Source organism: Podarcis bocagei (assembly GCF_964188305.1).
Source record: "Podarcis bocagei genome assembly, chromosome: 8".
NCBI classification, from domain to species: domain Eukaryota; kingdom Metazoa; phylum Chordata; class Lepidosauria; order Squamata; family Lacertidae; genus Podarcis; species Podarcis bocagei.
The window spans coordinates 53,317,556-53,344,473 of record NC_138133.1 but is presented as its reverse complement, the minus strand read 5'-3'; the positions used below and the strand labels follow the sequence as shown (position 1 = coordinate 53,344,473).

Here is a 26,918-nt window from a genome sequence, read left to right as displayed (position 1 = left end):
AACAATCCATACAGAATAGAACTATGTTTATATAGAACTATGTTTCAACTATGTTTATAAAATTAAGCATCAAGAATCTCAGCTGATCTCCAAGTGACCCAAGGATAAAACTGTCTCCGTCTGTTTTCTAACTGTGTTTCCTTTCCATTTATGCTGCTTGCAGGAAAATCACCAACGTGTTAGTATTTTCTTTGACTATGCAAAACGAGGCAAGAACACTGCATGGTCCTATTTCCTTCCAATGTTGAATCGTCAAGATCTTTTCACTGTGCACATGGTAAGCTTTCAGCTCAGTCAAATAGCCTGGGTTTGAGAGGGGACCTTTGGTTGCAAAACTTAGGACAGATTTATTAGACCTTCAATATCAATGTCCTGTCAGCACTTTATAATTAAGGGTTATATAAATTGTCCATTAACAACACAACAGCTTTATTTAAAGTATGGTATTTAAGTTTTCCATGGAAGGAAGGCATTCCTAGCAGTATTCCTGCATTATCTGACTATAAAATTTTCAGAGACCAAGGCAGAGCACAATATGGACGTGCTGTATGACCCATCAGTGTCACCTTGTTTGAAGTGTTGATTTAAACAGGACCGGGGTAAAGGACTTAGTTTTATATGAACATTATTAGATTTAGCTGTAATGCTCAGCCTCTCTCTTTCCCCAAACCTTTAGAATGGGACAGTTCATAAATATAAACTAATGACTAGGTTTTCTTTCTTTTTAAACTGCTAGCCTTTTCTTCTAATGCCCCTTTTCATGCCTCTCTTTTATGCTGTTGCTCCTCAGGTTGGCAAGAGGCTCCAAATGTTTAGCTAATCAAAAACCAGCAATTAAGTACATTTTAAGACAGCCATATACAGTGGTACCTCGGGTTACATAGGCTTCAGGTTACATACGCTTCAGGTTACAGACTCTGCTAACCCAGAAATAGTGACAGATAGGTAGCCGTGTTGGTCTGCCATAGTCAAAATAAAAAAATTCCTTCCAGTAGCACCTTAAAGACCAACTTTAAGGTGCTACTGGAAGGAATTTTTTTATCCAGAAATAGTGGTTCAAGTTAAGAACTTTGCTTCAGGATGAGAACAGAAATCGTGCTCCGGTGGTGCGGCAGCAGCAGGAGGCCCCATTAGCTAAAGTGGTGCTTCAGGTTAAGAACAGTGTCAGGTTAAGAACAGACCTCTGGAACGAATTAAGTACTTAACCTGAGGTACCACTGTATTATTATCAGTAAAGATCTTGAACCAGCCGGATTAGTAAGAGAGATGATGTGGTAGAGGGGTTATGCTATTTGATTGTCTTGTCACAAGAGTCTAGTGGCTCTTAAAGACTAACAAATTTACTATGGCATAAGTGTTTGTGAAGTGCAGCCCTCTTCCTTGGATGCAGCTAAGGTTCTTGGATTGTAACGCTCCTGTTTAAAAGGTATTACTGTATTTTCCATCCTATAGGACGCACTTTTCCCCCTCCAAAAATGAAGGGGAAATGTGTGTGCGTCCTGTGGGGCGAATGCAGGCGTTCGCTGAAGCCTGGAGAGCAAGAGGGGTCGGTGCGCACCGACCCCTCTCGCTCTCCAGGCTTCAGGAAGCTATCCGCAAGCCTTGGGAGCCCGCTGGAGTTCCCGCTGGGCTCCCACGGCTTGCGGAGAGCTGCCTGCATCCCGAAGCCTGGGTGCGCTGAGCAGTTGCGCCCAGGCTTCGAGTAGCTCTGCGCAAGCTGTGTGTGTGTGGGGGGGGGCTCCCACGGCTTGTGGAGAGCATCCTGTTCTGGGGGCTGGGGAAGCTCCGGCTTCCCCCGACCCAGCCCCACGCCTGGGGGGGGAAAAATAATTTCCCCCCTTTATTTCCCCCCCAAAAAACTAGGTGCGTCCTATGGGCTGGTGCGTCCTATGGGGCGAAAAATACGGTAATATTTAGGAACATAGAAAACTGCCTTATACAGAGTCAGACTGCTGGTAAAAAGGTAAAAGGTAAAGGACCCCTGGATGGTTAAGTCCAGGCAAAAGCGAATATCGGGTTGTGGCGCTCGTCTCGTTTTCAGGCTAAGGGAGCCAGTCTTTGTCCACAGACAGCTTTCTGGGTCATGTGGCCAGCATGACTAAACCACTTCTGGCGCAACAGAGCACCATGACGGAAACCAGAGCACATGGAAACACTGTTTACCTTCCCACCGCAGCAGTACCTATTTATCTACTTGCGCTGGCGTGCTTTTGAACTGCTAGGCTGGCAGGAGCTGGGAGCTCACCCTGTCGCAGGGATTCAAAACGCCGACCTTCTGATAGGCAAGCCCAAGAGGCTCAGTGGTTTAGAGCACAGCGCCACCTGCATCCCTAGCTTAGTACTGTCTTGACATTGACTGCCAGTGGTTCTCTAGTGTTTCAGAAGAGTCTTTCCCATCTCTGCTTTGAGATGTAGGAAGTTGAACACAGGACCTTCTACATGCAAGGTGTATTTGCTACCGCTGAACAATGGCTCCTCTGCTGTATCCGTTGATGATGTTATTGCAAAATCTATGATAATATGTGTCTGAGTTTATGCTTTCTGCACTTTCTTTCAGGCAGCCAGAATTATTGCCAAGCTAGCAGCTTGGGGAAGAGAACTGATGGAAGGCAGCGATTTAAATTATTATTTCAATTGGATAAAGACCCAGCTTAGTTCGCAGGTAATTATATTACAGTCTAGTGCAGCTCCCCTTGGCCAACAGCTGGGGATGATGATAGTTGTACTGCCAAACACTTGGAAGTCACCAGGTTGGGATCTACTGATATTGCAGTGTTTATAAACAGGTATATTTGGCAGATCTACAAATTCAACTACTTGTATTTAATAATGATATAAGCTCATACTGCACGACAAACTTCTCCTGTGCAAGCCCCAATGAGCCCTTAAATTCAAATCAGTAAATGCATTTAAATCTGAATAATGTCCTTTACCTGATTTTTGTGAGTAGTAGTGTGTGTAGCTGCAGTGGGGAATTGTACGTACTAAGCTATTGGAACTTTTCCCTACAGTGTGTATTACAGTGGCCAGGCTCTTGGGGCAGGATATATTTTGGCTGCTTTGTGTGGTACCAGATATATATTGACAGAGCTAAATTCCCTATTACTTAAAATACACATATTTTATTGAAACACTTGGCCAATTAAGCATTTTTCAAGTTCATTAATGTAAGAGGATTAAATACTTCAAATGTGCAGAATATCTACATGTACTGAAGCGTAGCAATGTACAGAAAATGCTAATTACTTGGCTTGAAATGTTGGTACTTTGTGGCTATGCTCTGAGTCAAATGTGGGAAGTGCTGAAAGAGAATAAAGTACTTCCCCTTTTGGATAGTGGGAGCAAATGTGCCATGGCCAACCATTTGGAAGCAGAATAGGAGTCAGCCCAGATGTGTGACTAACTGCCACACTTGTGAGCAATATTTAGGGGATGGTCGGAAATTTATTTCCAATTCAGTCAGGCGTAGGAAAATAAATATATGTAGATCTCTCTCTCATTAGGCTATATGTGTAGATTTGTCCATAAGGGCTGCCTTGTTGCGAATCTTTAAATGTAACTTTCTCCTTTCCATGCTAGAAACTACGCAGCAGTGGTAGTGCTAACGATCCTGGAACCGATGTAAGTATCTGTGCATAATTTGTTAATCTTTCTCTTGATAAAGTGGGCTAGAAGCACTCAAATTAGTGGGAGAAGTTGGCCCCGACTACCATGTCCCGTTGATTTCAAAGGAACTAAAGCATGACTAACTTAAACTGCAGTCCTAACTCCATATATCTCGGAGTGTGCCCCGTGGACTTCATAGGACTTACTTCTGCATAGACATCGTTAGGCTTGCACTGTTTGTCTGGATCCAGCCCAGAGTATTGTTTCTTGTGGGACACTGATGCGAGGAAGGTTCGTGCAGTAACCGGGATTGAAATGTATTTTCCAAATATATTAATGTAGAAGACTTGTACTTTCAAGGCAGTTTACAAACAATGGGTGATACCCATAAACTCAGAATTCACTGGGACTTGCAAACCAACCCACAATTCAACAGCCCTTAGTTTTCTGGCTGATGGATGGGGCCAGAGCATGCTTCGCTTTGATTCTACAGTCCTGGGGTAACTGGCACTTGGAGCAGAATATATTTTCTGGGAGGGAAAGATCCATGCAGCTATTCCATCGCTGACCAATAGTTTGGTCTTCCCCATGCTGTGATGTTCTTCCTGGGAGGCTGGGCAATAGGCTTTAGCTTCCCAAGGTCCTTTGACTCTCTGGCCAATAAAGCAATAGAGACTTTGAATAATATATCAAATCCAACTAGCTTCTGAGTTTGAGGTTTCTTCCCAGGATCTCTCTGTCTTGTAAATCTCTGCAGCCAGCTCCTCGATCATTTACGGCTGGAATGAGGAGCTTGTGGTCCTCCCAGATGTTGCTGGATTCCAACTTCATCAACCCCAGTCAGATGTGATTTATAATCCAGCAACATCTGGAGGGCCAGATGTTTATGGCATGATTGTTTTCAGGGTGATCCTAAGCATGTGGCACTATCAGATCCCACAGGAATATTATCCATCTTTGCACTATTGAACAATCACTACGATACGATGGCATTGAAATGGGTGAAACTATACATGCAATAATATTTTATCCTTTATGAAGATCTTATTTGTTTAGCTTATATTTTGATAAGAGAGCAGTCCCACAGTTGTGGGGTGGTTGTTTTTAAAGTAATGAAACCAGGCATAGGTTTGGCTCACTCTCTGGGTATCTGTACTGTAAAACTGCAACCTGTGATCCCCAGCCTCGCCCAACCTGTTTAGCCTTCGCAGGTTACTATTCTGTTGTTGATAATATTGCAGGAAGTTTTTGTGAGATTTGATCTGGAGAAGACAGTTCTGTAGTTAACAAATAAAAATAAAACAAGTGTTTCTTATTCATTGGCACAGTAAATTTGGAGGGGAAATAGAGCTCTGCAGAGAACATTGTTGTGCTAAAAATTACTCTCTCCATTTCCTTCTGTGAATACTTGTTAGGTGCGTTAATATTATAATGCTCATGGATTAGCAGTCCATTAAGCTGCAGATGCTTCAGAAAGCAATTGTAAAATGTCATTTATCTCAAAAGCTGTACTGCTCAGTATTGCCACTTGGTGTCTCTAAGAAATAAAAAACATTCCCAACAATCCAGGCTATACCAAATGTTCTTGGAATCAGAAATGTAATCAGGTGTAATATTTATTATCAGTAGGGACTCATGTAATAGCTGTGCAGTTATCCTGGGGCACAGGGTTGAAGGGAGGGAATAACTGAATGTTTAAAACAATAGTACTCAGCTTCCAAAATGGGTAAAAGGAAGCTGATTTTAACTCAATTTCCTGTTCAACTTATTTAAATGAATACTGAGTCAACTTAAGTCTTTCTTTGACAGTTGACAATCTGAGGGGTTTTGGAGTTGATGTGCACATCAAATGACCAGGCAACTCTACGAAACTCACAGGGTGACCTTGGGCTAGTGACTGCCTCTCAGCCTAGCCTACTTCATAAGGTTGTTGTGGGGATTAAATGAGGGGAGGGAGAACCCTGTATGCCACTTTGAGCTCCTTGGAGAAAAAGCTGGGATATAAATGCAAAAAATAAGCAACAATTTGCATTCCTTCAGTTTAGCTTGAGGTTTTATTTCATAGAAGCAGTTTATGGAGACTAACCTGAAATAAATGGGCAGCTCTGGAGATATATTAAAAACACAATTTCTGCTGCACTTAATTTGCATATGGTTGGATGTAATTAAACATTATTTTTTTCATAAATGTGGCACTTGCAATACTATACTATGTGTTGAAGGGTTTGGGGAAAAGATTGGTGAACTCTCAGTTATGGATTAGCTTGAAAATCCTTTATTTATTTGTTTAAAATGTATTTTCTGCCTTCCATAAGGATCCTAAGGGTCTGGTTTATAGGAAAATAAATAAAAACAAATGCAAGGAGGATCAAAAAATCTGAAAAAGTTATTCACTTTTATTTTTTTAGTGATGGCAGCTTTCTTAGATGTTCCAGCTTTTTGTTAAAAACAAAACAAAAACCTGCTTACAAGGCTTGCTGCCAAGCCAAGGCATGTTCCTGAAACAGTTCCATCCAGAACAGTTGAGCAAGACAAAGGGAATGCTTTGAAATTCTCACTACTTCCATAGTGGTCCAGGTCTCTTAGGATTTGTGTGCTTGGGAATCATGAATGGAAAAGCATGGAAGGTTGGACTCCTCATGCTAGTCTGATGTGCCACCAAAGAGTTTTAAGTCTTGCCTGAAGGCAGCCCTGTATCGGGAAGTTTTTAATATTGGCAGTCTACTAGCTATGAGGAAAAGTAAGAGGGCTATATCTGGTTGGAGCTTTTGATCCTATTTCCACATGTGTTTGGTATGGATATTAAAGAATGGTGAGAATACTACCAGTGATTTTGGTTTTCTGCTATTTGCTGATGCAATACAGGAAGGATGGTGGTTTCGGTGATTTGGGGTTATTTATGACTTTGCTTAGGGGACGCGGGTGGCACTATGCTCTAAACCACTGAGCCTAGGCCTTGCCGATTAGAATGTCAGCGGTTTGAATCCCCACGACGGGGTGAGCTCCCGTTGCTCGGTCCCTGCTCCTGCCAACCTAGCAGTTCGAAAGCACATCAAGTAGATAAATAGGTACCGCTCCGGCGGGAAGGTAAACAGTGTTTCCATGCGCTGCTCTGGTTCGCCAGAAGAGGCTTAGTCATGCTGGCCACATGACCCGGAAGCTGTACGCCGGCTCCCTCAGCCAATAAAGCGAGATGAGCACCGCAACCCTAGAGTCGTCCACGACTGGACCTAACGGTCAGGGTTCCCTTTCCCTTTCCCTTTCCCTTTATAACTTTGCTTTAAATAGGAGCATTTTTTGAGGTGTAAAGAAAAATGAACCCTGTTGGTCTTATTCACGTGCATTTTTAAACTTTGAATCTAAGTGTAGAGAAAATAATAATAATAATAATAATAATAATAATAATAATAATAATAATAATAATAATAATAATAATAAAAATTATTATTTATACTCGACCATCTGGCTGGGCTTCCCCAGCCACTCTGGGCAGCTTCCAACAAGATATTAAAATACAGTAATCCACCAAACATTAAAAGCTTCTCTAAACAGGGCTGCCTTCAGATGTCTTCTAAAAGTCTAATAATTGCTACTCTCTTTGACATCTGCTGGGAGGGTGTTCCACAGGGCGGGTGCCACTACCAAGAAGGCCCTCTGCCTGGTTCCCTGTAACTTGGCTTCTCACAGTGAGGGAATTGCCAGAAGACCCTCAGCGCTGGACCTCGGTGTCCAGGTAGAACGATGGGGGTGTAGATGCTCCTTCAGGTATACAGAAAAGCATGTATCCTTTACATTGAGATAGTGTATCTTCTTCTTTTTAATAAGCTTTTTATTAAAGTTTTTCATAATGCAGAAAGATTATTAGAGATAACATACCTTCTGTCGTGTGTACATAGGTTAGGAAACAGTTCTTCAGCTTCCTAGCTACTGTATTCATAGCAAAATAAACATTGATTACTGTATATTGTGTGTATTCTTTTTCTCTGAAAATGTCATGGCTGCTCACTGCAAGTTCAGGGACGACTTTGAAAAGAGAGTAGGAGTTTGTGAGTTGTGCTGTAAAACAATGCAGTTCTGTAATTGCTTTGAGGCAGTTTGACAATGCAGTTGAAGCCTTACAAATTTGCCCCGGGTTCCATAGTTGGTTGGATACATCTTTAGAATAGAGACGATGCTTTCAAATGCACACATAATCTATTGAATTACAGGTCCTTGGATTCCTGTTGTTGTTGTTTTATATAATGTTGTTGGAGTAACCTGACAGTGAACTGCATTCAGTAGTAGCTTGGGCTAATGTTTATTTGTTGCTGTTCCATTTCATTTATATTCTTTGAAATGTTGTTACTCAGAAATTGTTCTGAAAAGACTGACTTTGCTCTGTGTCAGAGATGGGCAACCTCTTTTTTCTCTATCACGGGCTGCATTGCCCTGTGGATAATCTGTCAGGGATCCCAGGCCAGTTGGGGTGGAGCCAAAGCTGATGTTGGGTGAAGCGATGGATTTAACTCATCTGGAAGGAAGGCTGCCCTGCTTCAGTTTCCCCTGTGGCTGCCTCTGATTAGAATTCTCAATCCTAAGAAGGCAAACTCAGAAGTAAGCCCCACTGGGGTTGGTGCAGTTATTCTCAATTAAGTATATAGAAGGGATTTCGTTAGCACAACAGACCAATAGAGCTATGTTTCTAGAAAGCAAGTGAAGGTACAGTGGTGCCCCGCAAGACGAATTCCTTGCAAGACGAAAAACCCGCTAGACGAAAAGGTTTTACGTTTTTCGATGCGCTTCGCAAGACGAATTTCCCTATGGGCTTGCTTCGCAAGACGAAAACGTCTTGCAATTTTTTTCACTCCCCCCCTTTTTCTAAGCCGCTAAGCCGCTAATAGCCTTTTAGCCGCTAAGCCTTTAATAGCTGCTAAACCGCTAATAGCGCTAATCCGCTAAGCCGCTAATAGGGTTGCTTCGCAAGGCGAAAAAACCGCTAGACGAAGAGACTCGCGGAACGGATTATTTTCGTCTTGCGAGGCACCACTGTACTTTCTTTTGGACTCGGGGGAAGGGATAGCCACTGTGGTGCTCTCTAGATGCTGCTGGCCTACAACCCCCATCAGCCACAGCCACTGTGGCCAATGGTCAGGGGTGATAGGAGTTGTAGTCCATCAACATCTGTAGGACACCAGGTTCTGAGTGCTACATACTGTGGTGCCTTGGTTCTCAAACTTAAACTGTTCCAAAACCAAAATGTTCCAAAATGAAGGCACGGTTTTCCATAGAAAGTAATGCAAAGTGGATTAATCTGTTCCAGACTTTTAAAAACAACCCCTAAAACAGCAGTTTAACATGAATTTTACTATTTAATGAGACCATTGATCCATTAAATGAAAGCAATAATCAATGTACTGCAGTCACACAATCAATCAATCAATCAATCAATCAATCAGTAGCTCAACTGGGTTCCACACAGTCACAAAAACAAAAGAGCTGCAAAAACAAAATACGGTAAATAGTAAAAACAGACAGACCTCAGCATAACACTCAGAATGGAAGTGTGGCACTCAAAACTGAGGATGTTTGGCTTCCCAAAGAAGTTCGCAAACCGGATACTTCCGGGTTTGCAGTGTTTGAGTTCCAAGTTGTTTGAGTACCAAGGCACTTAAGAACCAAGGTACCATTGTACACACATGCACAAACACAACAGAAGCCTACCAGATTGTTCTCAAACAGCTGAGTGGGGGAAAGCCACACAACCAAAAATATATATAACAAATAATTATCCAAGAAAATAATTGCCACTTATAGTTGTTCTGAAACTATATAGGAAGAGGTGGGAAACTTTTCTAAAAGCTAGGGGAAATGAGGGAATTTTAAAAGGAAGGAAGGAACTCTGAAGGAATTGAAGAATAGGGGAACTTTAGGAGGACACTGGTTCCCCGTGTACTGACCATTTGCTGTATTTTTCATTAAGCATCTAATAAAAGACCTACTTGGGAGCAGAGGGGAAATATGGAAATCAGGCAGAATATGTTAACAATAACATTATGCTCTTGTTCAGTGTTGGCTAGGTTTTTGCTGTTGAAGTGTGGGATCTCACAGCCACCTAAGTGAGAGCCCTGGTAAATAAACTGATTATTGACTTGATAATTTGAATTTGATTCTGTCTAAGGACACTTAACTACAACTGTGGCATGAATGTTGTTAGCCTTAGTGACTAAACACAACTTTGGAATAACAACAGGCACTGATGGCAGTGGGCTGGCTTTTGTTACAGTAAAAGAGACAGTGATAATTGGAGACTTTTCAGTTGTTCTCACACTTACCTATTTCCAGTGCAACAACAGGCTATATGTAATTTTTGTAATGGTGTATTCTTCTTTCATGTAGAGTTCGCAATATGTCCAGTGTGTCGCCGGGTGTTTGCAGTTGATGCTCAGGGTCAATGAATACCGTTTTGCATGGGTCGAATCAGATGGAGTTAGTTGGTGAGTATTTGTTGTACAGAAAAAGATGAGCTTCTAGTATATCCATGATGAAAGTGTTTTCCTCCTGACTTATGCATTCTGTTGAGCTCTTAAAAGAGTCCTTAGGATAAGTGTGCAGATCTAAAAGTGTTGTACAGTCGTACCTTGGATCCCGAATGCCTTGGCTCCTGAACAAATCGGATCCCGAACGAACAAAATCCGGAAGTGAGTGTTCTGGTTTTCAAATGATTTTTGGAAGCTGAACATCTGGCGTGGCTTCTGCAGCTTATGATTGGCTGCAGGACGATCCTGCAGCCAACTGGAAGCTGTGCTTTGGTTTCCGAACATTTTGGAAGTCTAACAGACATCTGGAACGGATTCCATTCGGCTTGGTATGACTGTAGTTCTATTTCCTAGATAATTCTTGGTATTGTTCTGTGAGCGGACTGGATTCTTTCACAAAATTCTGTTTACTTTCCAAATAAGTCCCTTGATGAGAGTCCATGATATTTTTAAAGAACACTTTGTTTGCACAGTACATATAACTTCAGTTGCTGCAATCGTGTATGTAGCATGGACTTCTGTAACTTTGCTCAAGAATGCATGTAGATGTTTAAGAGTGATGGATAATATAGCTGGGCTTCTGAAAAGCCTTTGACACAGTACGTAACCATAGCTACTGAGTAAACTTAGCAGTCATGCGATAGAAAGTCTGATTCTATTCTGAGAGACAAGGAAAATCTGTGGCTCTTGGGAAGTTGTTGAATTCCAATTCCTCAGCCAAGATGGCTAGTGGTTTGGGATGGTGGCCATATGGAGGGTGAAATGTTAGCAAACCCTATTCCAAAAGTTCCCTTAACTATGCTCAGAGATGCAGTGGTAAATTTTGAAGTTTTATCACAGCAGCCCATATACAGGCCCCAAGGAAAGTTCAAAAATTCTGGCAGCATAATTTGTAGTTTTATTAGGGCTAGCATGACTATAATTTCATTGTTTCGCGATAGCAAGCACCATTATATACATCAGTGTATACAGGTTCAGATTTCAAACACATTCCACTTTAACAAAAGATCTTAAGCCAGATAAAATGTAACCTTTAGCTTTCATTTAGAAATGCAAACCATCTTGTAAAGAATTGTTACCATTTGAACTCCTGTTGTGAAGTAGGAACTTCGTCAAAGAAAAGGAAGGCAATACCAGGCTCTGCTTGATTATTTCTCTCATTTCGAGACTTCCTCTGTATTCTGATTTGTCACAAAACAACAACAACAACAACAACAACAACAACAACAACAACAACAACAATAACAACAACAACAACAACAACAGTGAAACCCTGCAATCTCAGTATTGCCTTGTTCATTTGCTGGATACCCTACTGTTCCAGCAGATGATTTCACCTCTGCTGTGAATAAAGTAACTGAGCTTTGCTCCCTTGCTCCCTCCTCTACCCTACCCTACCCTACCCCTGTCAGACTAAATTGCATTCTATTGTTTGGCTGTTTAGTGTTTGCTAATTTGTTTAGTGTCTCTCTAATTTGTATGGAAGTATATTTGTGAAAGGCTTTTCTTTTACAAATTCAATGTGTCTGGAAGTGAAGATTTACATTCTGAATTATAGGATAGTGAGCAGCTGCCTAATGGTATGTTTCTTATGCTTTATCCCTGCTCTCTAGTATCATGGGAGTATTGAGTAACAAATGCGGCTTCCAGCTTCAGTATCAGATGATTTTCTCTATCTGGCTTCTGGCATTCAGTCCTCAAATGTGTGAATATTTGCGGCGTTATAATATTGTCCCAGTCCTGTCTGACATCCTTCAGGAGTCCGTAAAAGAGAAAGTCACTAGGATCATTCTTGCAGCATTTCGGGTGAGTAAAGTATGTAGACTACAAATTCTTTATACCGGGGTGGGGGGCTTTAGGTCTGGGGGCCAAATGCAGCCCTCTGGGCCTCTGTGGCTCTCTGGACTTTCCTCAGGCCACATTTTCCACTGGCACTACCTCACACCCTCCTTGACTGTTTTTGCCCGACAAAAGTTTGCTCTTGAAGACTGAAAATGCCTTCTGCTTTCCTAGATATAAGAGGTGTGTATACAGAAACTAGCTATTGTGCAAAGGTAAAAATTGACATTCAGCAGTCCATCCACATGAAACTAGGAAGATGTCTGAACACTCCTCAGTATGCTATGTCATCTTCTTGATACAGAACTGTAAAGATGCTAGCAAAATGTGGTAGGAAATGACAGTAGGGTCAGTCAAAATATAGAGGGAGTGCCACTTCACAGAGAATTCCATCACTACCTTTTTAATTCATGGCTATCAGGGTCTGACACCGTTTTGTTTTGTTTTTCTTTCTAGAATTTTCTAGAAAAGTCTACTGAAAGAGAAACTCGCCAGGAGTATGCTCTTGCCATGATCCAGTGCAAGGTTCTGAAGCAGCTGGAGAACTTGGAACAACAGAAATATGATGATGAAGACATAAGTGAGGATATAAAGTTTCTGTTGGACAAACTTGGAGAGAGTGTGCAGGACCTCAGGTAAATTTTGTCTTCGGTGTCTAATGTTCAAATTGATACAAGGAGGGTCCTCCTTGGGGTATAGGCTCCCCACCGAAGCACCTGTCAAGATCAAATAGAGGCCTAGTTATTAGAATGATAGCTTGTCTAGTGATTGTTTTCTGCGATGCTGTAGATTCCAAAGACCATATGAAGGAAATAACTGTAAGACCAAGCAGGCTTTTCTTTTTGTAAAACCAACTTCACATGATTTGTACCTTGGGATGGTATCAGATTCAAGTAATCATCAAGCTACAAAATAGTTATCATTTGTCATTACCATAAGTAGGCTTTATTTACACCTCATTTGGGAGTACCTCATCATCTTATATAATATCAAAATAAAGTACCAAAACAGAGTGCTTTAAGTGCTGAAGGAGCTGTGTTTTCAAAAAATCAACAGACACGGCATGTAATTAATAATAATAATAATTAATGGAAATCAGAATTGCCATACCTTCAAAAATAAAATAAAACGGCTCTGTGGTTTTATATTTGGCTAAGCACCAAACTGTTGTTGTCCTAGGTTATTAGAAAATGACCATGCACATATGTAGTTAAAAGATTCTAACGGCTAGATTCCCATTTTCCAAAGCTGGTTGTGTGACCTGGGAGAGGAGCACATGTTAATCTGAGTAAGGAATGTTTTCCCTATTATGGCAACTTCCTGGAAGCAAACTCCAAATTGGATCTGAATGTCCTAGGCTACAGTCCTATCCTTGTAATGCAAAACTGTCAGCAGCGAAGAAAAATCTGGAAAAATTGACTCCTTTAGCTTCAGTCTGGCCAAATTAGAATTCATGGTAAATAGGCCACGTTCATCCCAATGAAAATATGCTGCCATTTGTAAATTGTACTTCCATATTTATAAGTGTTCATACTTATGCTTGTAAGTGCCACTTACAATTTTTGTAAAATGCTTTACAAAGAATCCTAAGTGCAGTGGGAGGTTTGGATGTGCTGTTTGCTTTCATATATTGTCCTTGTGCATCAGATTTATTCCTCATTCTCTTATGTTCGGTTTATTTTGCAGTTCGTTTGATGAATATAGTTCTGAGCTTAAGTCGGGGAGGCTAGAGTGGAGCCCTGTTCACAAATCTGAGAAATTTTGGCGAGAGAATGCTGTGAGATTAAATGAAAAGAATTATGAACTGTTGAAGTAAGTTCTTCTGATATATCCCTGCTTCAGTTGAATTGTTGTGTTGCTCAGAGTAACCAAAGTTTCATTTAGGGTATCTGCATAAGGTAGAGGGACTATAATACCATTTTCAATAAAAGGTTCCCGTCTTTGAAAATGTCCCAAGTGAGCACACACAGAGAGAGAAAAAAACTTTGTTGCTTTGTATGGTATGGAAACTAAATTGGGAGCCTTAGTTCAGAGGGCTGTATCCAGGTTCCATTAATGCCTGCACAACAGGACTTCCGCTGCTTCTTCCTGCAGCCCCCCCCCCCCCAAATCTGTTCTGGGTGTTCTGCCAGCCCTCTGGAGCAGATTTCTTTCGTGGAGAGAAGAAGGAAAGGAAGTCCTGTTGCACAGGTGGAAGTCCTTCTGCTAATGACACAATTTCATAGGATACAATCTACTGTTTTCTTTTTTGAGCACAGGTGAATTTGTAAGAGCATTGGCTTGCTTCTTAAGTGAAATGTGGCTTGATTCTAGAACAGCAAATGTATGGTTTTGATATATTTAGAGACTTCCTTGAGATTGCTGGTTACTATTAAAGATTGGGTTTGCGGCTAATGGCTGTGATATGATGTCCCTCCCCCCATCGGTAACCTTATCACTGCTGTAACATCCGAATGTAGCCTAAATATCTGTTCATAGTAGTGTCATACTTGCCTGTTCAGGAATATGCATTATTCATTCCAAATGAGGTAATCAGTCAAGTGTCTGTGCTGTGATGTCTTGGCTTCGATGCTTCAGCTGTCTCTAGATACGCCTTGCAGATCAAAAGGCTTAGCTGAGCATGAAGCAAAGTGGTAATTATCAGCAACACTGGTTTTGTCTTCATTGAAAGTTGAGCTAACTTAATTAAGTATATTATTGGTTCTTTAGTTTATCGTTCAGTGTACAAATCCTGAAAAGATATCTGTGAAATGAGTACAGTTTCCTCTCCCCACAAAGGCTTATTTGAATTTTTGCATGGCAGATTAATAAGATTAGAATTTACCAGAGAATGCATTAAGAATTTACAACTGAACACATTTGCTAAATATGTGTTGGACATTCATTACCTAGATGACATGGGATAGCATTCAACTAAGTCATACTTGGAACCGACTGACTGAAATCAGTGATGTTAAGTTAGTCATGACCAAGTCCATTGATTTCACTGGGGTGGAATCTACATGCATGTTAAAAACGTTGTGAAAATGCTTTTTTAAAAATCATTTTGAAAAATGCATTGAATTTGCTATAGCTCGCAGTCACCATTTAGTGTCACAATTGTATATTGCACTTTACAACACATTCCAAACTTTTTATTTGCAGCGAGATGAGCACCACAACCCCAGAATTGTCCGCGACTGGACTTAACGCACAGGGGTCCCTTTACCTTTACCTTTTTAGCTGAGTCCTAGGTCTACCCTGAGTGTGATTTTGAAATATCTCTCAAAATATTTGTGTGATACTGGGTGAATCTAGAAAAGTTTTGCAGTACTGAAGTAACATGGCAGAGATTTATTGAGTTTTATCAATTTTTTGTATGCTATATTTTGTACACTCCATAGTGAATAAGGATCTTGTATATTTGCAATCCTATTGTAGAATCTTGACAAAGCTTCTGGAGGTATCAGATGATCCTCAAGTCCTGGCTGTAGCTGCTCATGATGTGGGAGAATATGTCCGACACTATCCTCGAGGAAAACGGTGTGGAAGGCTTTTTCTTACCTTTGCTTAGCGCCTGAGTTAATACAAGGGCCATTGCTTATGACTCAAGGAACAGTTAGTGTAACCTTTTGTTAGACCTTACTATAAAGTATCAGTAGGTGGTTTAATTTGATTTTATATTTATGTATGTGAGATGCTTTCAGTAACATTTTTATATGACTATTTGAATTTTATTAAGTATTGTAATTTTTAGTGAATGATGTCATGTAAACTTTTTGATGATATGAGCTGCTTTGATGATAGTTCACAATGGAAAAGTGGCATACAAATCAATTGAGCTAAAATGGACTGAGATGTTTGTGCTGAAGAAGCACCCACATTTGCTTTCCAAACTAATCTTACGTCACCAAACCTTTATTAGGCATTACAAGTACAGGCCATCATAAAACATCCATATATAAAATTTTAAAATATACAAATAAACAGCCATGTAAAATATATAATGACAAGGATTTTCATTGGGATTTCTTCCCACTAAATAGTACCATTCACCACTCTAAGAGAGACTATTGACAAAAACTCAGCCACCCTTGCAGTTACTTCCGGGTTAATGTCAGACAGATAGAATCTGATATTTTCATTGTATCGTGATGTTAGATTACCCAAAAAAAGGAATAACAAGCCTTATTATCTCACTGGGCAATGGACAGTAAGAAAAGTATATGTTCTACAGTGTCTGGCACATTCAAATATCATTTGCAATGTCTATCATTTTGGGGGATGTTTAAATATCTGCCCTTGACAAAAGCTGAGGGGAAAATGTTCAATCGGGTTAACAAAGTCCCTGCATTGGGCTGGAATTATTTATTTTGAGATATAAGTGACCCTGCTACCTGTTGTATTTAAACCATAGAACTTGGGGGAGCAAATTTTATTTACAGCTGACTCGATGTTTGGTTTTTCCAGACTAATCCATGTGCCTTATTAAGCTTTCGATTAGGAAGTTTTAAGTCAGCATATTGAAGCTAGTTGAGGGGAATTCAGTTGAAGTAGTAGACAGTGGTGGGGAATCTTTACTGACAGGCAGTCAGGATCATAACATCCCCCACCTCGCACATGGGTCTGCTGGAAATTTGTGGTGTTGGTACTGTAAAGTCACTTAAAATGGTGTGAGGTTGGTGGCTGCTAGTAATCAGAAGCAGAAGGAAACTTGAAAACACACAACACCCCCCCACCCCCCCACCCCTGACCACTACCTCTCTCTTACCCATGCTCTCTTCTCTTCTTGTAGTGTGATTGAGCAACTTGGTGGAAAACAGCTTGTAATGAACCACATGCACCATGAAGACCAACAGGTTCGCTATAATGCCTTGCTTGCTGTGCAGAAGTTGATGGTCCACAACTGGTATGTGACAACTCACTTTCACTTCGGGGTTTTTATTTTATTTTATTTAGTAGATTTACATACAACCCTTCATCATAAGATCTCAGGGCAGGAGTTCTTTTTGGGAATGTGTGAAACTCAAGTCCTAAGTTATGACATGCCTCTTGGGGGTTACAATAAAACTTTGGTACCCTCTACCACTGAAATGATAACAACTCAGCAACTGGCAGTAGTGTCATTGTTAAGTGAAATTTAGCAGCTCTTCTGCTGTCTTTTTTCACTACTACCCTCCCCCATTTTGTTATATAATGAAAATTGAAGTAGACTGTATAAAACAGAATATAGTATTATTCCTTTTTGTTTCCTTACATTTAGAATGCCTGATATTTTCAGCCTTTAATTGTGTTTCCATTAGAATTTCTTGCAGCAGGATCCATTTATATGTCCAGCAGATCTTTGGTGAAAAGAAATGCAAGATGCATTTGTATTTTTCTAATAGCTGAACTGAAAGAAATAGATTCTTGTTAAAAAGTTGTTTAAAAGTTTCTGAACTGATTTGTTTTGTTTAACAAAATGTATGTACAACTTGCTTGTTAAAAAAACCCAGAAACTTTTTAAAATGGTTTATAAAACATGAAATATATTGATAAAACATGATTAGATACAGGTATCGGTAAGCATTCGAAGATGATTGAAATGAACAGTAGCTAAAAAGAGATAAACTACATGTTCGCAGAAGCGGCTTAGTCATGCTGGCCACATGACCCGGAAGCTGTACGCCGGCTCCCTCGGCCAATAAAGCGAGATGAGTGCCACAACCCCAGAGTCGGTCACGACTGGACCTAATGGTCAGGGGTCCCTTTACCTTTTACATGTACCTTCTAAATGTCTGGATAGGGTTGCCTGAGCAAAAATGTTTTAAGCAGGTGCCGAAGAGAGTATAGCCTGCTGTACATCAAAAGGCAGAGAGTTGTAGGTGCTGCCTAACGAAACAGTTTATTTCTCAGGATAGTTTTATAAACTTTTGTGCACATATGCAGGGCATTAGGAAACAGATTCTTTAGCCTTGTTTCTTAATGGCTGGGTGGGGGGACTTTTTCAGCTGTAGCAACTTAGTTGAAACTTTTTGCAAGTAATACAGACACATCAGTAGCACATCCCCTCCATAAACTACCTCATTATATTTTGTAAAATTTATATACTAGAGAAAAGGCAGGCAGCCTGCCTGCCTAGTATATATCAGATCATTACAGGCTATTACCATCATCCTATTCCTTGGGAATGGAATAAAGAATTTCCTAATGTCATTCTTCAAGATGCATAATCCACTACTCCTGTTACCTAACCACTATAATCAACTGCTTCTGGCCTGTGTATACTCTAGAAACTTATACAGAAGAGAAGTTTAGCATGGTAAATCTAACTTTGTAGTGTTGCATCCCTCCTTTTCATTAGTTTCCGTTACCTGTCATGGCCTTTCAGAAGACCTGCAAGGCTTTTACCTCTATACTCTTTCTGTGCAGTTGAAAGTGCAAGGAATACAGTCGTACCTCCGTTTATGTAACCCTCTGGTTACGTAAACTTTGGGATGTACGCGGCAAACCCGGAAGTATTTTACCAGGTTTTGCCCCGTGCGCATAAGCAGAAGCGGTTCTCAGGTTGTGGAAACCTCAGGATCCGACCAGACCTCCAAAAAGGATCCTGTCCACAACCGGAGGTAGCACTGCAATGACAAAGAGCAGAGCCCACATCCTGGTTTTTATCCTCAGCATCACGTAAAAACAGAAAATTAATTGATCAACAGCCCACATTCATACTATGGTACAATTTATGGCCCAATCCCATTTTGAGGATGGACTTTTTAGACCACAGGCAAAGAACAAGGCTCAATATAGAAAGAATCTCTTTCTGTGGCCTCTGATCTTTCCCTTCCAAGTAATAGTCGTCGTCCCCCCCCCCCCCCCAGTAAACTTCAGCACCCAGCATTTCTCCCATAGTAGTTGTTTCTCTTGTAGCCCCATATTCCTTTCCATCCACTCCAGTTTTTAAAATGAAAATACCCACTGTTTGGAAATAAAACTTTGTGGATTGTTACTAAGAAGGCCTATTACTGTGTCACATTTTTTGTCTCGAATCTCTCATCCACATGGGAGACGGCTACATAATTCAATCCATTCTATCATAGAAAATTGGAACATAAATTGAGTTGAACGTTGTGGTTAGCTCTTTGCCAATATATGTCCCACCAAGAGTTGCATCTGTTTGGTTGTGGTCAGCTGGATCATCAAGCTGTGTTTCACTTAGGTTTCAATTCTGCACTCTACTTACCTTTTAAGGCCCTATGAGGTTCAACAGGATTTACATCTGAGCAGACTGTTAATAATTTACTTTTGTAGCAATTGATGGTTCTTTAAAAAACACAACCCTCAGAGTGTGGAAAGTACAGCAAATACATCCAAACCTGGTACAGTTATGTAATTTATCTGTGATGCTTTAATAGCTGAACTGATAAAATGAACAATTGACTATATATTTAACTGGTTTTGAAAAGTCAAGTAATTTAGGTACTATTGCTTTTAAATAGGATTCTGAAGCAATATGACATCGATGATGAAGCTGTTTCTAAATTAAGAAGCGTGTGAATGTCTGCTGTGCGGCTCATAATTAGCTCTGCAGCCATGTGAAGCCACATAAAATATTTTTATGTTTGAAATGAATATTCTGTATCTTCCCCTGTGAGTTTCTCAATACATCCTTGTATTTCCCCTGCTGAAAAATACATCTTGTACTTCACTGTTTCTGGGGTTTCATTTTGGGCTACTGCTCTACACCTCTTCACCTCTTGTTTAATTAATGTTTGTTTTTCAGTCTCAGTATCCCAGAATTTCATACAGGGGAACTGAAACGGCATTTGTTTGCCAATGACAGTAATTTATTTTCAGATTTCTATATTGAAGGAAATGGTACTTTAGACTGTCTCAAGCAAAGTTTAATTAAGGTTCAGTCAGTCACAATTTATTTCAGGTTCTTAAAAGTATGTTGCTATGTGTAAAACTGCACAAATTTGTTTTCTGTTCAGCTTGGTAAATGTGTCTTGATTCATGCAGATTCATATTGGATTACTGAAGCAAATAAAGCATCAAGTCAAATTTAAATTAGTGAGGAGATAGGTTTAATTTAGAAGACATCTTTAATCTAGCATTGCAATATAAGTGAAGACCTTAACAGCACTTTACAAATAAAAACCTAGATATGATTGAGCCAAAGTCCAACACCAGCCAAATTTTGTTGTATGCTGATTTAAATGGAAGAGAGTGTTAAGAATGTGTTTTTACACTTTAAATCAATGGGACATTCCTAACTTTCTCCCCCATTTATAGCTTTGAAAGTTTTGCCCCTCTCTTAATCGGACTGGGCAAATGTGTACTGATATGCTTTCGAAAACCGAAAACTTGCGTATCAAATTAGTTGTAGAAGAATCTTGGTACAGAGAGATGTGAGCAACTGAAATTTCAGTGTGCATATTTACCGTATTTTTTGCCCTATAGGGCGCACCAGCCTATAGGGCGCACCTAGTTTTTTGGGGGGGAAATAAAGGGGGGAAAATATTCCCCCCCAGGCGCGGGGCTGGGGCGGGGGAAGCCCTAGCTTCCCCCAACCCTAGCCCCCAGAACAGGCTGCTATCCGCAAGCCTTGGGAGCCTGGCGGGAACTCCCGCGGGCTCCCAAGGCTTGCGGATAGCTTCCTGAAGCCTGGAGAGCGAGAGGGGTCAGTGCGCACCGACCCTTCTTGCTCTCCAGGCTTCAGCGAAAGCCTGCATTCGCCCCATAGGGCGCACACACTTTTCCCCTTCATTTTTGGAGGGGAAAAAGTGCGTCCTATAGGGCGAAAAATACGGTAATTCTCTCAAGGTCATTGGGCTGCATCTCGGTAGTACAGCATCTGCTTAGCATGCAGAAGTTACTAGGTTCAATTACTGGCATATCCAAGAAGGAATGGGAAAGACATCTTTTTGATAATCTGGAGAGATGTTCCCAGTCCATCTAGCTCAGGATTGTATGTGAAGGTTTTAACTCTGTAGAAGGCATCTTCTGATGTTCCCATGCTTTTACATAAACTGGATGGAAGGAAAGCTACTAAGTGATGAGCAGCAGAATGGTGTGTTTCAAGATCTTTTGAAAGGTGGTAGCTGGAATAAAAAGCATGAATAAAAAGCTAGCTCTGAGTAGGCAAATTACATGAGCAGCACAAGCAGAACAGTACCATCTCGTCAGTTTGAGGCAGGCTGTATTGTTGCCATTTTGCTAGAAGAAATTGTACAGTATGTCTGAATTCTCCAGCCTAAGCTGATCTGTTTGTCTAATTCTGGGAAATGGTTGCACATGTTCTGAGATTTAACATAAGCAGTAAAATCTGAAACTATCACAATGAAACACTCTGCTGGTATAAACTAGCATGGCTAATGTTCAGAATATATATTTGTTGTTTTTTAATGTAAAATTCAGACCTGAGGCATTTAGCAAAACTGGCATCTCAGTGGAACTGCTGTGGGCTAGTTGAGGCAAGAAATTGCCTACTTCTTTTGAAAACAGTAACCGCTACTTATTTCCTTCAGAAAACTCTCATGAAGTATTCATCATTGGTCCCTTTAAAAATGTCTCGCCCACCCCTTGTTGTCTTTCAGGGAGTATCTTGGAAAACAGCTACAGTCAGAGCAGCCTCAAACTGCCACAGCACGAAGCTGAGTCTGTCCTTTGGCGGGAAATAACTGGAGTAACAATTGCTATCTTGAAGTGCGAGTAAGAAAATGATGTGATTGCAGTTTCTTCACTGCCTACCCTGCTATTGTGTAGATTTCTTCCCTGTTATTCTTCCAGTATTGTTGCCAGGGGTAAAAACTAATCTAGTAAACAGTTTCTGGCAGTTTGCTAGCTGAAGCCCTTTAATATTGCAAAAATATACAAGAAATATAGCTGATATATGTTGCCTTTATTTTATGTATTTATTGTCTCTAAATAAGAAGGAAAAAAAGAACACAAAGCATTAAAGAATAGTCATTCCATATCATTAATTGTCTCTGTGTTGCCTGTTCTTCACTTGGCTATGAATAGTATTGTTCGGAAAGCAACATTTCAATTAATTTGGTTGACAGAATGATTATTAAAGCTACATATGAAAACAGTAAAAGACCAATTCTTCATCCCCACTGGTGTTACCAAGAAGCTGGGACTCTGTACGTACATATTCTGAGCAATGAAAACATTGCCGTGGCCATCAATGTGAACCACACTCATGTGAGCTGTAGGCACGCGCCAATCACCCAATTAACTCCAGAAATCAAATGCAACAAACACCCTTAATTTGGTCATTAGTCTCCTTTTGTGAATAAATAGCTTCTACCTGATAAGCATATCCTGCACTATCCTATTGCATTTTCAGAGAACTCCCAAAATTACCTAGTTTCAATGAAGGCAAAGAGCATCATGCTAAAGATAACAATAAATTGAGGACTTTCTCATGTGGTATGACCATTAACTTGACCTAGGATGTCCTTGGAATCTCTTTTGTACCTTGGACTCTTAGGTCAAGCCTTTTTTTTGGGGGGGGGGGCGGGATCGAATTCAGGAAGAGGCCTTATAAGGTACATCTTCCATTCATTCTCCTTTTGGGAATGCTCCCACACCACTTCTTGCCTCTTCCCTCCGTGGGTTCCCTTGCCTCTGCTTGTTGCAGGACTGGAAAGACATCCAGTAGGGTCTTTTGTGAGAGGAAAACCTTTCTGTTTTTCAACCAAATTTGGGTGGGCTCGCCAGGAACCTGGAGATAGATGGTTGTGGAAAGGGATTTACAATGAGGTTGAACTATCAGCCCAACCCCACTTAATACCATGTTTCTGATAGGCATAAGGATTGTTTTTAATGAATTACTCCTCCTTTGCCAAAGCGTGTAATCCCAGCTATGATCATGTATCTGTGCTTGTCAGAAATTCAGAGCTTTGGGTCTCAGCAATGCCACTCACCTTCCTCAGGAAGAAATGCAGCTATTGCATCTCACTTTCCTGACTTTTCTGCAACTTCTGTGTTTTCTCTGACTCCAGTGAGATGGGGAAGCCTTTATTTTGCATGTTAACATTTCCCACTGAATGGATTCTTTCATTTTCCCCATAGCAAAACTGGGTGTTTAAGACGTTGCCTCATAGTTCTGCATTAGGTGACTTTCCACCTCTGGTCTCCTCGCTCTATCACTGTAATGGTAACTAAGTGTATGGTCTAGGCAATGCATGGCTGAATTAGCCTGTCTAATGAATTTTCTCTTCTGTGTTTCTCTAGTGGCATTCCAAGGCACAAAGCTATTGTTGTTGCCTCTATATCAGTGTATATTTACATAGTACCTCTATTGAGTTATAAATAAATTGCTATAATTGCAACAATGTTGTGGTCATTGCTGGCTCTCTGGATCAAGCATGCTAATATAGGTCAGTGCTAATTTCCCCCAAATAAACAAGGTAATCAAAGCAAGAGCAATGCCATATGTATGAGTTCAACTGTCTTCAGTAAAGATCCCAAGAGTAGTATCGCTTATTTCCCAAAATCAGCATTTTAGTGAATGCAAGTATTAAGAGCTCATCTGAATGAGTGTATGGGTGCACATGACTAGCTGAACTGGTAACACTGGGTGGCATAATATATTTAGAATTGTGAAATAATAATATTATTATTAGATCCAAGAATTGTCATCTTCACAAAAAGAGACGTACTATAAATTTATTTTTTGTGTATCTCTCGCCCCCTCTCAAATTAATGTCTCATTTTGCATTATGTGAAATATGTTCATAATGGTTACTCTTGTATACTTCCTGGGGATATATGGATATATGAAAAGTGTGCACATTGGTAAACAAATATCTGTATGCATGCCCAGTTTGAAGAAGAAAACCAGTAACGGAGGGTGGATATGTAATAACAGAGGGGAGAGAACATGCACACACCATGCAGATACCATCCTATCAAGGACCACCCACTTTGGAATAAAGGAACACTAGTGTAGACAGAAGACATTGTTTTGGGATGAGGAAAGCAAAGTGGACATGCTTGCACCAGCCACACACACCAGCTATCCATTGTTTAAGAGATCACCCCTGCATAGACATAGCTGAAGTCAAACTGACAAAATTTTCAGTAGCAAAAGTGAACAATCAGTGGCTATCTAATTGTATAGCTTAATGGTTGCTTAGTGAATTAATGAATTGATACAGACCTTTATAATTTATTTTGGCATTTGTAGCTGGCTGGTGTTAGGGGATGTTAATCATTGTGCTTTGTATTAAGTACATTTAAGATTTATTAAGATTTAAGTACCAATATGAGTTTGACTGAACTTGAAGCTACCAACATGAGTTTAGACCAAACTGCGGGAGGCAGTGGAAGTCAGGAGTGCTTGGCGTGCTCTGGTCCATGGGGTCACGAAGAGTCGGACACAAGTAAATGACTAAACAACAACAACAACAAGATTAAGTACACATATGAAGATTTAAATATACCTAAGTTAGTGTCCATGAGAAGTTTGAAGCAGTATACCTTTATTCCAGTTGGCATCAGTGGCGTATTTGAATTGATTTTATGCATGTACTGTTATTGTTTTTAAGTTGCTTCCATGTGCAATTGTGTCAACTTTTTATGTATTTTATATATTTTCTATTATATTGTAAATCACTTGGGGATGTCTCATGGCAAATGATTCATAAATGAGACAAATACTACCAGTAAATAGATCTTGAAAAACAGGTTACGCAGCAGAAGAAATGAAAAAAGACCTAGAACTTTGAGACTTTACTTTTGGATAGATATTGCAGTGGCTGGTGCACAGCCTAGGAATTTTATGCTGCTGTAAAGAGCTTCTGGGGTTGCCAGAGCCCATGTCAAGCAGATGTATTGCACTTGTCCAACTTGGCAGTTATAAATAAGAGACCAGACTAGCCACAAGGGTGGCAGAACTTTTCACTATTTAAAATGAATTTCAACCCCCTTTTCAAACAGGCCCTTTGTCTTTTCATTTCCCAATAGCCTTGGGGTACTTAAAATACTTCTATAATTCTTTGTAATCCATCCTAGAAGTTGGTTTGAAAATCAATGAAGGTCTACTATGTATCGTACTTTGCCTAGCGGTATACTTGTGGCACAACTCTCATATTGTACCTCTTCTGAATGCAGCTATGAGCTCATATATTAAATGCTTGCATGTAGCTCAAAATATTTGTTTGGGACAATTGAGTTTATATGGTGCTATAATCATAGTTACGGACATATTATTGAAGCAATTAAATACTCTGTAGTTCACTCTACTGCATTGCTTTAACTCTGAGGATGTTGAGAATACACTGATTTGTGTTAAGTTCATATTCCTTTTGTGTGTTTTTCCTGGTAAATGCTCTCCCATGACATGACCTCCCTGCCTGTGTGGAAAACTAGTCCATTTCTCTCTCAGAGTAACGAGCCAATTCTTGTGAACCAGGCCAAAGAAATATGTATTAAAGGATCTACATGGTTTCCTTTTGGGAAAGATTAGTTAGTTGCAAGCAAACGACCCCTTTCTATTGTTAAAGCAGACACAATAGCCATGAGCTGAGTTTATATATCAGTACATTTATTTATGTATTGTTTTTGCATGTAGGCTTGGTAAATTTATTAACAATGATCATTTCAAGGCTGGAATAGGCCTTGATGGGAATGCTTTGAGTTGGATCCCAAAGTGTCCCTCTACCTCTCACAGAAAGGCAGTTTCTGAGCTTAGTGAAACAGTGGTCTGGGGAAAAGTGACCCCAAATCCAGAGAAATGCTTCTGTTTCTGCAAGCTCTTCTGAAATACTTTTCTATATCTCTCTCTCGAAACCATTTTATTACCCACTGCAGCTTCTATGCTACATCCTAGATCTTCCTTATCTAGTGTGTTTCTCATGCTGTGATAGAGCACAACCCCAAATTATATTGTGGCACTGCACTGCAAGAATTCTTCTGGTAACACTTGCACAAAAGTCCACAGAGCCCTGGTAATAACTTTCTCCATCTGCTCATAGTTTGAAACCAAGACATAATGAAGAAGAACAATGAAATCTCATCTACTGCTGTGTTCCATCCTCCATAGATGGGATCTAGAATGATGATTTTGAACAATATTGGTGAAACAGATGTCAGAAAGAGCCAACCTTAAACATTCTCCACTGGGTGCTTATATTTATAAATCGACTGCTGCTTAGAACAGATGCCTGGTATTTGGTATGGTAATGCTGTGTTTTGGTGCCATCCTCCAGTTCCATATTGCATTATCTGAAATCAATATGTCTACTAGATACAGTAAATGTGGCAATTAAAATACCTTGAATAGATGCTTCAGTTACTTCCGTCCGTGATTCGAGCCATATTTTAGTTCTCTCATTCCTTTCACAGGACCCAATAAAACTCTGTGCTAATGTTCCCATAGGAGGTACTTAACATCACTCTGAAATCAACATGGCATCTGTTTAAAGTGTAAGGGAAAAGCTAGATCATACACTGAAAATTTCTGATTGAGCTTGTGCTTTTGTATGCTAAACTTAAAGCGGGCCTCTTCCATTAAATCAATGGAATGGCGCTTAACCTCCCCTTCAGTGATGTTTTCCTGGTCTAAAAGTCCCCCTGAAGCTATTTAACCTATGGCAGAAAACCATATAGACATCATGCAGGTGGCCACATGTTTCCCTGTAATGCACATAGCAGCTTTGGGAAGGGGAAGGAACTTAGAACTGAAAGGTGGTGTGGGTGATTGTTTGGAAATCTCCAGCATCACTTACCTTATCCAGTTCTCTTCCATCAGCTGCTTTGAACCTAAAAAAAAACAAAAACAGATGAGATGCCCAGAGATCAATGATCTGGGGTAATGATTCTCTTTAATATAAATTAATAATCTGGTTTATTCAATTTTACGGGGAATATGGGGAATATATTGGCTAAAAAAACTAAAATGCAAATAACTTTAGATTCTCATCTGTTCTATATTGATTGTCCTCTTATGCTACAGAACTCTTATAAGCTACCCTATAAATGTAGTTATTTTCA

The 26,918-nt window shown here is 40.2% G+C and overlaps 1 protein-coding gene across 1 annotated transcript in view; it reads left to right on the top strand.

The window, feature by feature from the left end:
* The window catches only part of ATP6V1H (ATPase H+ transporting V1 subunit H), a 33,093-nt gene extending 11,195 nt beyond the window's left edge, over nucleotides 1-21,898 (top strand). Inside the window, exons 5-14 of the mRNA XM_081204844.1 lie at nucleotides 164-277; nucleotides 2,558-2,662; nucleotides 3,580-3,621; nucleotides 9,982-10,079; nucleotides 11,735-11,927; nucleotides 12,417-12,595; nucleotides 13,647-13,772; nucleotides 15,381-15,482; nucleotides 16,735-16,848; nucleotides 21,512-21,898. Of these exons, the coding sequence (XP_081060970.1) occupies nucleotides 164-277; nucleotides 2,558-2,662; nucleotides 3,580-3,621; nucleotides 9,982-10,079; nucleotides 11,735-11,927; nucleotides 12,417-12,595; nucleotides 13,647-13,772; nucleotides 15,381-15,482; nucleotides 16,735-16,848; nucleotides 21,512-21,572 (1,134 nt within the window). The 3' untranslated portion in view covers nucleotides 21,573-21,898. The remainder of the gene's footprint in view (nucleotides 1-163; nucleotides 278-2,557; nucleotides 2,663-3,579; nucleotides 3,622-9,981; nucleotides 10,080-11,734; nucleotides 11,928-12,416; nucleotides 12,596-13,646; nucleotides 13,773-15,380; nucleotides 15,483-16,734; nucleotides 16,849-21,511) is intronic.
* The last annotated feature ends 5,020 nt before the right edge of the window (nucleotides 21,899-26,918 follow it).